General features: G+C 38.6%; 1 protein-coding gene across 2 annotated transcripts in view; it reads right to left on the bottom strand.

Moving 5' to 3' along the window:
- The window catches only part of LOC124803897 (disco-interacting protein 2 homolog C), a 605,756-nt gene that overhangs the window by 68,333 nt on the left and 521,359 nt on the right, over positions 1–16,064 (bottom strand). For both annotated transcript variants that reach the window (XM_047264711.1, XM_047264710.1), the window contains 8 exons: positions 13,987–14,180; positions 12,533–12,656; positions 12,199–12,404; positions 11,346–11,573; positions 9,869–10,130; positions 8,317–8,551; positions 5,865–6,004; positions 235–452 (listed from right to left, as the gene is read on the bottom strand). In XM_047264711.1, coding sequence (XP_047120667.1) covers positions 235–452; positions 5,865–6,004; positions 8,317–8,551; positions 9,869–10,130; positions 11,346–11,573; positions 12,199–12,404; positions 12,533–12,656; positions 13,987–14,180 — 1,607 coding nt within the window. The remainder of the gene's footprint in view (positions 1–234; positions 453–5,864; positions 6,005–8,316; positions 8,552–9,868; positions 10,131–11,345; positions 11,574–12,198; positions 12,405–12,532; positions 12,657–13,986; positions 14,181–16,064) is intronic.

Raw genomic sequence — 16,064 nt, forward strand, 5'->3', positions numbered from 1 at the left:
AAATCACTTTAAGGTCCTGGAGAGTATGTCGATCAAACCAATGCAGTATGTTTTCAGTTCAAGCACTAGCGAACTCAGAAATACACCACATCCTTACCATGTGTCAAAGCAAATGCATATTTCATTGAAACAAGTCAAAGTACCAATGTAACTAAAATAAGGAAAACAAATTTCTCATGTCAAACACAGAATGTTTCAGAAGTGAAATGGTTAATACAAGGAATGGATACACACAGGCCCAAGAAATCCAAGAAGGCCACTGCGAACATATTCGGCTTCCCCAATCGGCTTGCTGTCACTGTGGAGAGGCTGCACTCTGAACGTGCTGTTCGTCAGACCTTGCAGTCCCCAGTACTGGCTGCCAGTTGCACTTGAATTCACACAAATCTCACCTACTTCATCAGTCTTACACAGGTACGATGGTCCATCCATTTTCACAACCACAATCACACCTGTACAAAAGTTTTTCTTTTTAATGCATTACAGTTTACAAGAATGCAATGAATAAAATGAGAAGTTACTAGCTTAAAATTAAAGTTTTGAAAATTTATAATGACAATATTGTATGTGTTACTTAATTTGTAATATACACAGTAAGCTTTATAAAAGATAAAAGAAAATCTTTTGAGCATATGTTATGTGAGGATGGAATGAAGGAAGCTTAGGATTTAACACACTGTCAACACAGAGGTCATCAGAGATGGGAGCACGAAGATTATTTTACAGCCACTACTTGCAACAAAATTGTGTCTTACACAAGACCTATCTCATTTGCTGGTCTCCTAGTGACTTGTGAGGTCACCCTGACTGAAGGCCACAGCCTGGTGCAATGGTTTCAGACTACCCGTCACTGGTCCCTGTTAAATTTTCACATTCACTGCCAGTGCATGTCATTACTGAGGCTTCTCATTTACTTGCAGGTGGACAGACCGGCATGTGCCCATGAGCTCGAATGCCTCAGAGCCTGGATCCATGGGACTATCACCATCTGCAATGAGTCCATGATTTACTCCATGGCCTCTATCCATGGACTCATTTGACAGTGCCTTCAGCACCATCCTGGTCAGCAGGCGATTTCTCCTACCATGGGGTAACTTGTGCAACTCCTGTCACGTGTCATCCTGATAGGTCCTTCTGCAGTGATGTCCATGGATCCTGATGTGCCATCTTCCCTGGTGGCACCTCCCCCATACCATGTAAAGTCTATGATCTTTTCCTTTGGTTATAGTTGTTAGTGTGGAAGAGGATGTAGTGGCACCAACTATAGAAACCAATTAACTGGCACAACATTACTATCTATCATTGTTGCGCCACTAGTCAGATGGTGCTCGTCCACAGGCGAGCCCTCTTATGGGCAAACAGTATCTTTTATTCATCTCTCTTGCTGCAAATAAACCGTAATTTTTTATTAGAGTACTCTGTCTTCTACAAAATATTACATGGTCACAAAGACATTCCCAAGTACTGATAATATATCAAGTTTTGATAAGTTGTATCCTTATGATAAGCAGTGGCGTGCATTTCCTGCAACTGTAAATGCTTTTCAGAAATTTGAAAGAATTGTTTGATCAATCTAAAATGCATGTGTTACTAACTAAGCATGAAAATGAAAAACTGAATGTCCATCTATTGCTCTGAATTTGATGCTAAAGAAAACTGCTTTCACAGTCATTACATTTACTCTTTGAGACACGACTGTGACATCATTAGTAATTCAGTAACTTTTGGCTCACCCTAAATGCTACCATTTCTTTTGGTTGTGATCTGAATTACCTGCACCTCAGAGACTGAATGTAATAGCTGTGAAAAATGAAAGGAGAAGCACAATCAGTTGTTGCTGGCTTAAAAATTCACAAAAACTCCCAGAGAAAATAATTGAGCACGTAAGTCATGAAACTGTAAGGTACAGAGAGTATAAAGTCATGAAAACTCCTTACAAAACAACAAAAAGGGTAGCTGGCATCAGCAATAAAGGCATCATTTCAACTGTGTCCACTGATTTTGGCTGATGGGTGCTTTTTATCTCTCATCTCTCTGGTTTTTTAAGATGGTGGCTGTAGTTCTGGCCACAGAAGAGCCTATGGGGGCTTGACTGATCACCATGTTGCCCATCAGCCAGTGGAATTATATGGATGTGGCATAGAGGAATGGGAATCACCACACAGCATTCCCAGATGTGGAGACATGAATTGGGAGGAGGTAACAGGACAGAAGAAGGGGGAAACCAGTCCACCAGCTGAGAAATAAAGCACTGGTATTATTAGCCTGGCCGGTACTATGTTGGAGAAAACACACACACACACACACACACACACACACACACACACACACCTCCTTTGTGAATGTCCATAATCTACACCCAAACTGTCTCTGCTATATTGTCTTCCCACATCTATACCATTTTTCTACTTGCCTTGGTTACACTTCCACTCTCCCTCCTCACACACTGCTGCCATCCGAATTTTACACTTTTCCTTTTTCACCACATGTGATGACAACTTTTGCATGATCAAATATCCTCAGGTTACAAAACTATCTTATTTGTCCCAGCACAGTTTCTTCTGTCCTTTTCACTCCCTGAACTCACACTATATTATCCATTTCCCCTTACAACAATCTAACACTTTCACTTGCCCCTTCCCTGAATCATTTCCCATTTCCTAACACCACCCGTACCCTAATGGATCCCTGCTCCATCCTTCTGCTCCAGTTCAGAAAAGTATTCCTTACCATGCCTAAAACCCAGTCCTGCATCCTGCACCTTAAATGCTGTCTAAACAATGGAATCCCCTCCTAGCAACCTAACCATAAAAATCTCTTTCTCTGGATCCCACCCCTCATTTCACAACCACCACCACCACCGCCGCCGCCGCCGCCGCCGCCGCCGCCGCCTTCTCCTCCTTTTCAGATTGTGACAGCCCTATCCCTCAAAAACCTGGTACTGCAGAAACATCTCTCCCAGGCACAAGCATCCAAGAACTACCTCTACTTTCTCAGCAAGCAGACTTGGCAAGATACTGTTACTGTGCAATCCTGATTACATACACATCTTCAAAAGAAAAACTCTTGCACTGCAACACTTGGAGGAGCATTCCAGGTACCACCTCCATGAAATGTCCAACATGTTGACATCCTACTCCCACCTTGTGGCACCACCTTCGATCAACACCCATCCTACTCACGTCCTCGCCACCCCCCTCATAGCATCCAGAACCTGCCTAGCTGACTTCTTCAATTTACCATATCCTCCAAAACTCCCTCCCAACACCCCACAAAACATTGTTGTTAACGTTTCTACCAAAACCCTCAGTACCATAGAAGTTCCAGTTCTATCCAAAGGCCTCAGCTTCAGCTCTCTGCCAAAGTTTAACCATTTTGGAACTGTCAAAGCCAACCTAATCCCAACATTGAACATTGCTTTTATCATTTCACACCACCATCCAACAGTGACATTCCTCTCCTCCCACCTAAATGCCCCCCCCCCCCCCCCATCACCTTCCAGGAATTCCGAACAGCCAACATGGCCTCACCATCCTTTCCAAGGCCTCTTCCTAAGAACACTAACATTTGAACAGAAGAAAGGACAGCCATACACAACCTCAAAACGGATCACAAGCATCTTCCCTGCAGACAAAGGCTCTGCCACTGTCATAATGAGTCACAGTGATTATCTGACGGAAGGCCTCTGCTGACTGTCTGAATCCTCCATTTAAAAGCTCTGTCATAGTGATCCCATCCCAGGAATCCAACATAACCTCCTTACTGAAATCTGTAGGCCCTTCCCGGAATCTCTCCCCTGAGTCCACCGCCTTTCTCACCACAACAATATCCCGCAGACCTGCCTTCTACATGCTCCCCAGAATCCGCAAACCCAACAGTCTTGGAGGACCCCCTATAGCTGGCTATTGTGTCCCCACTGAATGACACCTTAGCAACTATATCCTGACCGAGGACCCCCTATAGCTGGCTATTGTGTCCCCACTGAATGACACCTTAGCAACTATATCCTGACCCACAACTACTATTCCTTTGATGGGATGGTATACAGACAAATCCATGTCGCAGCCACGGGCACCGACATGGCATCCTCCTATATCAACCTTTTTATAGGCTATCTATAGGAAAACGTCCAAGCCTCCCAAAACTCCGAACCCCTAACCTGGTTCAAGTTCATTGTGATATTGTCTTGATCTGGACTCAGAGCCCAAACACCCAACCTCTGTTTCTTCATACCCTCATCATCATCATCCCTCCCATCCACTTCACTTCACCTGGTCCCCCACTATCCAATGTGCCACCTTCCTGGATGTTGTTGACCTCCTACTCTATGATGGCTCCATCCACACCTCTGTCCACATTAAACCCACTAACCACCAACAGTACCTGCATTTTGCAGCTGTCATCGTTTCCACACCAAAAAATTCCTCCCATACAAGCCTTGCCATTTGTGGATGGTGTAAGCCCCTTGCAGTGATGAGAACTCCCTTTACCAGCATGCTGGATGTCTCATGGAGGCATCAGAGTCAGGCAATACCCACCAAATCTAGTCCATGAACAGATTTCCGGAGCCATACACCATATCCTCACACACCCTTAAACCCTCCCACCACCTCCTTGGATCAGCTAGACAGAAGCACACCCCTAACATCCAGTACCACCCTGGAATTGAGCAACTGAACCATATCCTTCACAGGGCTTTGATTATCTTTCATTCTGCCCTGAAATGAGGGATGTCCCATCCAAAATCCTTCCCACCCTTCCTAAAGTGGTGTTCTGTCACCCACCCAACCTACACAACATCCTAGTCCATCCTTATGCCAATCCCAGTTCCAGCCTATGAAAGCAACCATGTCATATACCAACTTTGCTGCAAAAACTGCACAGCTTTCCACGTCAGTAGGACTACCAACCAGCTGTCCACCAGGAGGAATGTCACTGCCAAACTGTTGCTATAAACAAAGTTCAGCACCCAGTGGCACAACATGCACCAGAGCACAAAACGCGGCTTAGGACAACATGTTCATTTTGAATGGCTGCTTGACAACCCAGACCAACTGGATCCTTCCCTCAATCACTAGCTTCTCTGTACTACACAGATGGGAGCTATCCTTTTAAAACATCCTCTGCTCCTATAATCATCCTGGCCTCAATCTCAGGTAACCCATTGTCCTGCATCCTCTGCCTAACAGTTTCTCTTTCCTCCACCTTTTCACCACCACCTTCAGAATATGGCACCCCCCCCCCCACCCCCCATCGGCCCCAACAATAGTGGCTTACATGTCTAGCCCATATTCCTGCCACCCCTCCCTCCCATGTTCCTAGCAGGCAAACCAACTGCCTCCCTCCAAGACACTAGCCACCCACCTTTAGTCCCCCTCCCTGCATCTTTCTCCCTCTACCCACCAAGCCCAACACTACCCCCACCACAACCAGTCCACCTGCCAAGAAACGAAGCACTGGCACTGTTAATCCAGCCACAACCTTGTAGTGGCAGTGGCGTGCATGTACCTGAATGCTTCGGTATTTTACTCTGGCTCATCAAAGGAGAACTCTGAAAACAAGCAAGTTTTCTTTCTTTTGTATAAGGCTATTGACAACTCAATGCTTCTGCTTTTCAAGTGAGTGGCCTCCTTTAATCCAAAAGTGTTTACATTCTGCAAGAACTTTCCTGTAACATTTGTAGCTATAGATACATGGTTATATTGTTACACTGCTACTTTCTGTTATGGTACTGACAGATCTGCACAATACACAAAGGGTATCTGTTATTTTGATTGAAACCGATTTATGCAAATGTGGATAGAGTTCCTTACGACCTCAAAAACTGTCAACAACAAAAATAGTTAAAACGTATTTATACTCACTGCCAGGCATGACCTGACCACAGTCTTGCAACGTCAAAGAGGTCAGTGAATTTTCTTGATCAACACGAACGACACCATAACTGAGACCCGACATTGACAAAACTCCTCTACCAGTAGCATTTACTCCAGCTCTGCCAGGTCTGTAAATGTCACAGAACATTTTAATTGCAGTGTTTTATAACAATAGCATGTGCAAAAATCATTCCTAGTTTTATTTTGTTCAGATTTCTTAACTAACATTTAAAAATGAAGATGATTAAAAACTACTCTTAATATTGATAAGTAATTCTTATGATAAATTGCAACAAATAGCTGCAATACATAATTATTAAGATAAATTTAAAGGAAGAACTGTTAGTATTATTATCACAAAAAACTGATAAATTAAAAGACAAAACTAGCTTTTGAGCAAAAATTAAAATTACATGACAGTAAATAGCCTCTGTAGTTATTTTTTAAACTAACATTTATGCTATAATTTTCCCTTGACTTTTTATATTTGAGGCTTGTTCACAACTTCTGCAATAAACAGGATCATGAAATTTTTGGGGTATTTTTAATTTGACTTTGACACAATTAACTTTGAAAAGTGAATTATTAATATCCATGTTGTAGTGGTTTAGCTCTATTCAGCACAATCTAGGGCATATCTGTTATATTGGGAATTTTGTTTCGATTTGTATCATATAAACACTTATATATTTCCATTGGGACAATTTGTTGGAACAAGATTAGACTTTCTTTTGTTCCAATAACATTCTTTTCCCAGTTTCTGACAAATTCCACATTTAGCATCCACTAAAACTGCTTGTGTTCACTGTAACTTAAAAAATTAAACAGTTATAGTAAAGGAGGTATCTATATGTAGGAACGAACATCTTCACTGGTCCATCATCTGAAGAAGATGAAGTTCTGTTTGAAATGATTTCACCGAGGCTCTGAATTGTACACTATATAGTGTAACTCCCATACTAAGTATTTATTCAAGAAAACCTTTGCTCTTTCTTGTGCAGTTCTACTTTATATTCTTCATTTCTTAACACATAGTGCCTAACTTAAAACAACATTTCTCTTTACTCGTCGTCTCATTTTATCACCCCCCCTCCCCAACCCCACCCCCGGCTCACGACGCTTCAGTTTATCTGGTGTTCATAATATATATAATACCACTCCTGCTGATTTTTTAATCTTTGTTTTAGCCTGTGTACACACAAATAAACTCTAGTTGTGTAATGATACGTAACTGATGTATAATTAATATCTCACAATAAAAGAAATGGGACTGCTAAAATTACTAAAGAACTATTTTTATGGTGTATTAGTGCACAACTAGTTTCTTTTCTTGAAATGTGTCCGTAAGCTGTGACAAATGTTGTCACATTTGACATACTCTGTGGCAGTGAATGACTAGTTCACTACATGCATGTTCATGCTTATTGCAAGAATGCAAAAAAAAAAAAAAAACATCAGAGATCCTACGTCATCTCATAGAAAATAATGAGTACATATGTTTGACAGTGGGAGGAACAAATGTGAGAAGCAATTTTCTCAGTGTGTGGAGGAACATGCATGTAGTGAACTGCTCATCAACTGCCACTGAGTTGAACAAATTTAATAAAGCCTGTACAGGGTAAATGCTCAGTTGAAGTAGCAAAACAGCTACACAATAACCTGTCATGATAAGTAGTTCCTTACTAATATAAGCAATCATTTCTTTGGTGATTAGGATATAGTTTCAGAAACCCATTTCATGCTGTTAACGTACTTATATAAAAGAAGTTATGGTGTACGCTGAAGGTTTTCCAGCTGGGATTACGAGCTACAGTATATGTGTAAAGGACTGAAAGAATGCAGTTACATAATTAAACCTAACTATACCACTTCTCAACCTGTGACTTCTGCTTGTAATCAGTTTCTCTTTTTGGCTTTAGAAAGCCTACCCAGTTTCTCAATTTTTTTATGACACAGTTATGGCCTCAAGTTTAAATTTAAAGTTATCTTCCTTTTTCTGTAAATCATATCCAACAAACCAAGGTAATAAAGATAAACAGACCCTTCATAAATGCAGTTTTGACACAAATATAAAGCCCACCACTGAGAAAAAGCAGATATTGAAGTAAATTTTATTTTCCAAATTTAACAAATAATCAAAATGAACAAACCATTCCTGTCTTTAACCCCATTTTCTTTTACTGATAGCAACTGTATGTCAGGATTTAAAACTTCTTTCTATACATCTCTAAAATGAACCCATTTTAATTAGAATACAAACAATTACAATCAGTAATAACACTAAACCAAACAAATGAAAAGATATTCATAGATTAATATGCACATTCAGTCATAGATTGCCATAAATTGCCTATGTCTTAGAATTATTAACAACACACATGAATACATATTCATAGCATCTATTCACAGATGATGCAGTCAAGTTTCTGGAGTTACTCACCTTCGCACAGACACTGTGAGGCATTCACTGGAGCTAGCACATGGGCAGATGGCATCAGGACGAAGGCCTTTGGCTTGGAAGACACCAAGAAACTGGTCACACGAGGAGAGCGACCATGGGTTTGCCCCATCTGCTACTAACAGCAACCTGAGTGATGACAAGCTTACTTCTTTATGGTCTTTCGTCGCTAACAAGCCCCAGTGCAGGTCCCGAGATTTTACAACTGCAACACTTGCTGTGAACATTTTTGTACAAATGAATGACAGAAGAACACAGAAAGTGTTATACAGGATGATTATGTGTTAATTTAATATTTAGCTTTAGAAACAGGATTTCAGTTGCCTCTTGTTTCGATATTGTTTGATTGGAATCACTAATGAAAACGTGAAATGTTTAGACTTATGTACAGAAGACCATGAAATGAAAACTATCAAACCTTTTTATTTAATATGTTCACACAATATCCTGTGCAGAAAGTGAACAATAGTGTGAATAAATATAGCTAAACACAGTATAAATCAAGTGTTAAGTGGTAGATAGGTCTATAAATATAAAGTTGAAACCTGCAGCTCTGCTTTCAAACACTCATTCCTCCTCTGTACAATAAGTGGTAATCTCTTAGTTTGTCATGAACCTCCCTGTGTGTCTCTGAACTGCCTTAACTATGTGACAATTACAAGGAATCCAGTTATTGTGGAGAGCAGGAAATAATTCAGTTTCAAAGCCTTCAGAGGTTGTACATGTGACATGAACAATAAGGGCAACTGCAATTAACAAATGTTTTCATGTTAGACTATCAGTCCAAGTGTGCCATTGTAACTTGTCCCACAATGATACTGAAACTGCATCTCCATCCATGACAGCAGGAATGTACTATTCTGTTTCACACGATTTTTATCATGACAGATGTATGAATTATTCAATTAGCTTTGGAGGCACATCTCAGCCATCAAGTATTAATTTTTGCAACTTCGATGAGCCAATAAATATACTCCACCAGTTTGTCTTACTATCAGTTTTTATCACTCCCTTAATTGAAGCTTTTCTTCTTCAATCCTATCCAAGGAAACTGTGTGTGTGTGTGTGTGTGTGTGTGTGTGTGTGTGTGTGTGTGTGTGTGTGTGTGTGGGCAGGGGGGGGGGGATGATAAATATAATATTAACCTTTCAGAGTTAGTATTATTTTCTCCTGAGAAATAAATTTTGCCTAAGGGAAACAAGTGCTCACAAAATTAATACTAAAATTCAACACTGTCCTTCCAGGCACACACTTCCATTTGTTCTGGCTGTGTAGTGTCAATTTAACGCAAACTTAATGTCACAATTGAGACTATAAGTAGAAAAATAGTAGCCCACATTTCAAATAGTGGGAATTAGTTTCCACAAATGCATACAATAAAGTTATTAAGCATAGCTACTGCCAAATGCATTACCTGTTTTAAGGTTACAGGTATTGTCATAACAACTGACATTTGAAACAGATAAAAACTACAACAGCTCTAAAACATTGCACTTGAGAAATAGTAAGTACCCATGAAAAGTTATGAACATACCTCTATATTTGGTGATCATCTGCATCCATGATGCTGGGTTAACTTTCATGAGTGCATATGGTATAAAAATCACATGCATGCCATTGAGAACACTTGTGAGAACACTGTGCCACAGTCCAACTTCTCGTTTGAAGTCGAGGACACACACCATGTTTTCACCTTCAGTGTAACTGCAGGCCATTGTGAGTGTACGGCAGTGAGCCAGCATAGCTGTTCGGGTAACGGTGACACCCATGACTGAACCATCTTTGTCTGTTGTGTACTGAAACAGAGCATTCATTAGATAAAAACAAAATATGAAACCAATCTACAAATCTTGACCTGACAAATTTCATGGGATGAAATGGTACTTGAGCATACTTCAGAGTAATCAAACTGCATTAATAAATGAAAAATTCCCACGAGTAAAAAACAGTGAGAAATAACATTAAAAAATGAATCTAAATGGAAATGCAAGGGAAAAAAATGTTAATAGATGAAACAAAAATGTCACTTCAATTACAATTTTGTAGGAAAAAACTAACTAACAGCTTACAAACTCTAAACAATACCACAAGAATAAGCTGTCTGGAACCAGTATAACATAAGCAATAAAAATAACTCAACTGCTTTTTGTTATTTCTGCGTCTTTGGATGCCAATGCAGTTGTGCTAAATGCCCTTCAGAAAGATGACGTAACCTCTATGGGCTCGTTACATTTATTTGTTCAACAAGGAATATATTCATGAAAGCTTTCATGCTCTTATTACATTACTTTATCATCATCATCATCATCATCATCATCATGATTTGAATACTTACATTTTGTTATTGGCATATGACAATATTTCCTGTTCATCCAAGGAAATAATGCTATATAAAAATTTAAAAAAAATATAAACACAAAATGCATGCACAAACACACAGACAGACTGACTCTGAAAAATTTAAATAAAAACATCTACACGCTGAAGTCACTGTATGGCTGTTTCTTCTCCATGGTGAACTGTTGCCAGTCCACTTGGTAGCTGCCAATACACACCTTCCACCACAAATGTTTGATCTGAATTTTGTTTAGAATTGTGCAAATGTATGATCCAAATTTTGTTCAGAACTATGTGGAATTCATTATGGTTACCCTCCTAACTTTAACATTAATTTTCAGACCATGTATTTTCTTTTGTAGGTTGTGAAAAAACCTATTAAATCCAGGAGAAAGAATCATAATGAATCTAGCAAAATCTAAAATTGTCCCAAGATGTGTCTTGATTCTGTTTTAATTCAACCAATTATGAAAATGGCAGTGAAAAATACACTTTAAGATATTTGGTGTTGCATTACATTCTGCAATTCATTATTACACAACAAAATAAGTGTTCTGAATATTGTAGCCACATTTTGTAACAAAACATTCCAAGATTTATCTCTAAACAAATCCCGTGTTTATGAGACAATAATCTAAATATCTGATAGTAAGGTGACATTATTCAGCGATTACCTCTATATATGCAGGCGTGTCATCTGTCAGTCTTGGAGGGGGAAGCCAGTCTTTTGGTGTCTTTGCTAAGTGTTCAGTAACAAACCACTGCAGTTTGGGCCAACCTTTAAATGCCACTACTTCACCAGTGGCAGTTTTTGGTAGACCTTTTAGGCATGCTTCGGATGTCAATGCAACCTGAATGCCACAGCTGCCTAGCAGGAATCCTATCTGTTGCGATCCCGCATCCTGCATATACACATTAGAGTTAGCAAATCTGGTGAGAATAATCAGTTCAAAATACCAACACCTATGTGAAAAGTAAAACTTAAATGTCCTCTGTAACACAGACGGTGAGCGCAAATGTAAAAAGTTGACTTGAAACCACAAATAACAACAGATCAAAAAAACATTATGGAAAAAATAGATTGATACTTACCACATAGAAGAGATAGTGAGTCACAGAGGGGCAAAACAAAAATACATATATTTAGGCTTTCAAATGCCTTCTGAAATAGAAAACACACACACACACACACACACACACACACACACACACACACACACCATTATCTCTGGCCACTTTCTCCTCTATATGGTGAGTAGTGATCTATCCTTTTGACACTACTGTTGTCATTCCATCCTGGAATTTCCACTGTTCAACATGATAAGAAGTGTTAGAAAATAAGCTACTACCTATGACATCCACAGCATTCCCATTCAATGTTCTTTTTCTTCAGTTTAGAAGATACAATTGAACAGAATAATAACTGCTGCAAAATCTATTAAAACACATTACTTGTTACATCTGTAAGACACATTACATTATAATTTAGTTTTTGGAGGAAAAAACTGGATGGATAAAAAAACTTACCCGTCTTGTCAGAGGAACTTCAATTGGAACTGGCACAATTCCAGCTTGCAAGCACCCATAAAAGGCACAAATGAAATTTATAGGATCATTATTTGGGTAAACAAGGGCAATTCTGTCACCAGGCTTCAGACAAGTATCACCGCCTTTGCTAAAGGCCTTGTTAAGCAAAGTGTAAGCAATTTTCTGTGATCTACTGAGAAGCTTTCCTGTAATAAGAATGTACCAGTTAGTACTCATTAAGAAACTAAAATTAAAAATGTATTTGATTCTACTAACAACAGTCTTCAGAATTTTTTAAATAGTATCAGAAGTAGCCAAACAGAATGAAACGAACCATAAGTCAGAGTGATGGTCAGCTTTCCATTGGGGTCTAGAACTGTTGCTACAGGAGCTTTGTATGAAGCAGAGCCATACCTTTGAATGGCAGCCTCCAGATTTCTTGGTAATCCAGATGGTACCTATAAAACAATTGTATTTTTATCTAAACTGTCTTAATACTTATATTAAAAACTGTAGCCTTATCATCTATGAGAGACACTGAGAAGCTCTGAAAATAAATGGTTCTAATCTACTGTTGCACTTTCAAGAATGAGAAGCAACAGCAGCATCTAATTTAATCCACTGCTGCAACTTTCCATACTGTGTAACTATTAGAAGTGGTGAAAGAGTGCCCGTTGTAATGCTCCATATTGCTACAGGATCCAGGGACTCAAAATAGGGAAAGTTACATTCAATTAGCTCTTTTTAAAATTTCGAACTGTGTTATAGTATGAATTGGTGCCTCAAGTGTTAGTATTTGAATTTTGGGTATTCTCCATCCATAGCAATGACCTTTTGTTGCTTCAGTGAATTTAAACACAAGAAATTTTCTTGGCAATGAAAGGCAGTACAAACACATAGCAAAAAGTTCTCCCAAAATGTGGTATTGTGTGTTCGGAGAATACTGTTCCACAAAATAATAAATTTAGAGTATTCTTGGGATTGAACACACAGCCATTTCTCATTATCTTACACCAGAGAACCCATTATCAGGAAGAATGTAATACTGTATGTAGTTATCAGACTAACTAACGTAAGTACAAAGTATTCAAGACAGTATTTGGAGGACTGCCAACAAATTTAATTTCAGAGGGCTGAAATCAGTATTCACCATAACTTGTGACAAAATGTCTGGGATAAACTGTAACAATATCCATCTGACCTAGCGATGAAATGGCAAGCAAAAATTTTTACTTTCTGTGATTATTCTCATCCAAAAAAGTTAATAAAAAATGCAAGTAAAAGAATAAAGGCATGCTTTTCTTCACTGTAAAAAGTCATATCACAAAATTATGCTTGATAAAGGTATATCACTAATCACAGGCAAGTTGTAGTGTGTCTTCCCACATTTCTCAAAAGAATCCAGGAGAAGTAGACAGTAATTACAATTCCTCAGTCCTTGTTCCCTGCAAACGTTCCCACAAGTTCTACTTCCTCACCAAAAACTGAATAAAAGCATTTATTGAGAACCATTACTGAATAACCTTCGTAATGTTGTCTACTATGGTGGTTGCACTAAGCAGTTTCAAGAATACAATGGTTTATTCATCGACGAGTAGAAACCTCTAAGGAGACATGGAGGTAAAATTTTGAAAAAGTGTGAAGTGCTATTACTATCTTATTTTTTTTAGTTTGATTCATCAGTACTGTTACAATAGTCTACAAACTAATGCAATAATATTACACAGTAGTTTGGGAAAAGATCTATCTCTATTAAATTAGTAAGTACTTTAGTGTGGAAATACTAACCACAAGTTGCTCTCCAATTGCAGAAGTCATCGAACTGCCTTCTGGTTTGGGCGCATTTGGATCTTTAGGATTTGCTGCAATTTCTAGTTCTATATCATCATCTTCATAGAACTCTGGAAGAGGTCGACGCTTTGGCCTCTTGAGTGTATTGAGGAGTTGCTGGATCTTTGCAGACACTTTCCATCTCCCAGTACCTGAGAAAACCCAACACACATAATAACTGACAACAATTACTAGGCTAATGAAACATGAAAATTCACATTGACCACTAAATCACTGGAAACATGCCTAACTAATTAAAAAATAACCTCATAGAGAGTAGGTCTTCCACTTGACTAAAACCACAGTCTTCACTTACGACAATTTAAAATGGATTAGTATATGTGAAATTTTCTCCGTGTCATTTAACGTGCAGCAGACAGATCTTTACTCACTGTATGTCCAAAGCCATACTGGAACCAAATAGCTATGTACAGCACAACCCAGTGAAAGCAATACAACTGAAATACTATCTAGCAAGATGGGTAAGGTTACCACGTCAGTGCTATGCATCATGAAGCATGACCATTGCAGTGGCAGCAACAAACCTGGCTCTGCCTTCATTATTTATGTAGAGGAGCTGAATATGAACAGTTAAATGCACTTTGTATCACCTACAATATTATTTTATGTGTAGTAACACTCCTGAAAAAAGAAATCGTCTATATTTCAAACAGAAATGAAACACACTTCAATTATGTTGGTGAATTTGTTCTGAAACTGAAGCTCACCTATTTTGATGTGAATATGGGAAATGAACAAAACAGAACAGTGTTGATACTATCCATAATGACATTTCACAAGCAATGTTACTTCATTGCTGATATTTTCCTGTATTTCCTACCTTGTTAATTAAAAAACAATTCTCATTGTACAGAAATTGACTGTTGTTTATGATTTAATTAGTAATTTGGTTGTAACATTTGATAGTGTTTCTGTTACTCCTACCATGAGCATGATCAAAACAGTGGCAGTTATATGACAACACATACTAAAGGAAATAATGAAAAATCCGACACCAACAGAATACTTCTTGAAGCTATGATGGCAAGTTGAAAAGGTCTTGGGCTGGCAGTGAAGCAACTTTTTTTGGGTCAAAAATATACTTACATTTTGAATTGGTGCCAATTTAGATGAATTCACTTTCTTTCCACATTTTTCCAGTGAGATGATTTCATCCCTGAAGTTTAATTTCTTGTCTGCAAAATATATTCCTTTGACTGTGAGAAAACACTATTCACTGAGCTCCAAATGTTTACCAGCCATAAATTTCTACAGATGTGGGACTAGGAAGAAGCTACACGGTGTGAAACATCGTGAATAAGATGGAGGTTTCAGTAATTCGTGCTGAAAATCTGCTGGTTTTCCATTTTCTTTCCACTCCAAACCTGACCTTACCCCAAGCATTTTTTATCCAATTGTCTCAGAAGACTTACATAGAATTCTCCAAAAGGATACCTCTGCTTCACCAAATGCACTGGGCATAACTCTTCTAGGAAATAAAAGCAACTTTTCCACTGCTGGTGGAGTACATGGCAATTGGCTTCCACCCAGTGCTTTCTTTCTGGTGGAACGTGACATCTCATAGCTCATCCACAGTGACACAGAAAAACATAAATCAGGAGGATTCTTTTTAAAACAGTCAACACATCTGTGTTTGTTTTTGGTTGGAATTCAAACAATATGGCATCTTCCACATTCTTTTACTGTAGTTAATTATTATGTAAAATGTACCAGCACTTTCTTCTGATACATCTGTATCATGATCCTTTCTAGATAACTGTAACTGCCAACTATTACTGCATATTTTCTTGGAAATTTCATCTGTGCCTGGAGTTTTTGGATTATCCACAACGTAGATAATCTTCAAGAGAAGTACAGCTATATTTGAACTGTGGATCATAATTGTCAAAAATGAATGAGTGTACTATTTAGCAACTTTCCATGAATTTCTGTTGGCGATAAACATTATTTTTTCAATGTGCAAATCTTAAAAGAGCTGGCAAAGCCATTGCTATGCACAGACGTGGAACTCTAAT

Source organism: Schistocerca piceifrons, chromosome 1 (assembly GCF_021461385.2).
Source record: "Schistocerca piceifrons isolate TAMUIC-IGC-003096 chromosome 1, iqSchPice1.1, whole genome shotgun sequence".
NCBI classification, from domain to species: domain Eukaryota; kingdom Metazoa; phylum Arthropoda; class Insecta; order Orthoptera; family Acrididae; genus Schistocerca; species Schistocerca piceifrons.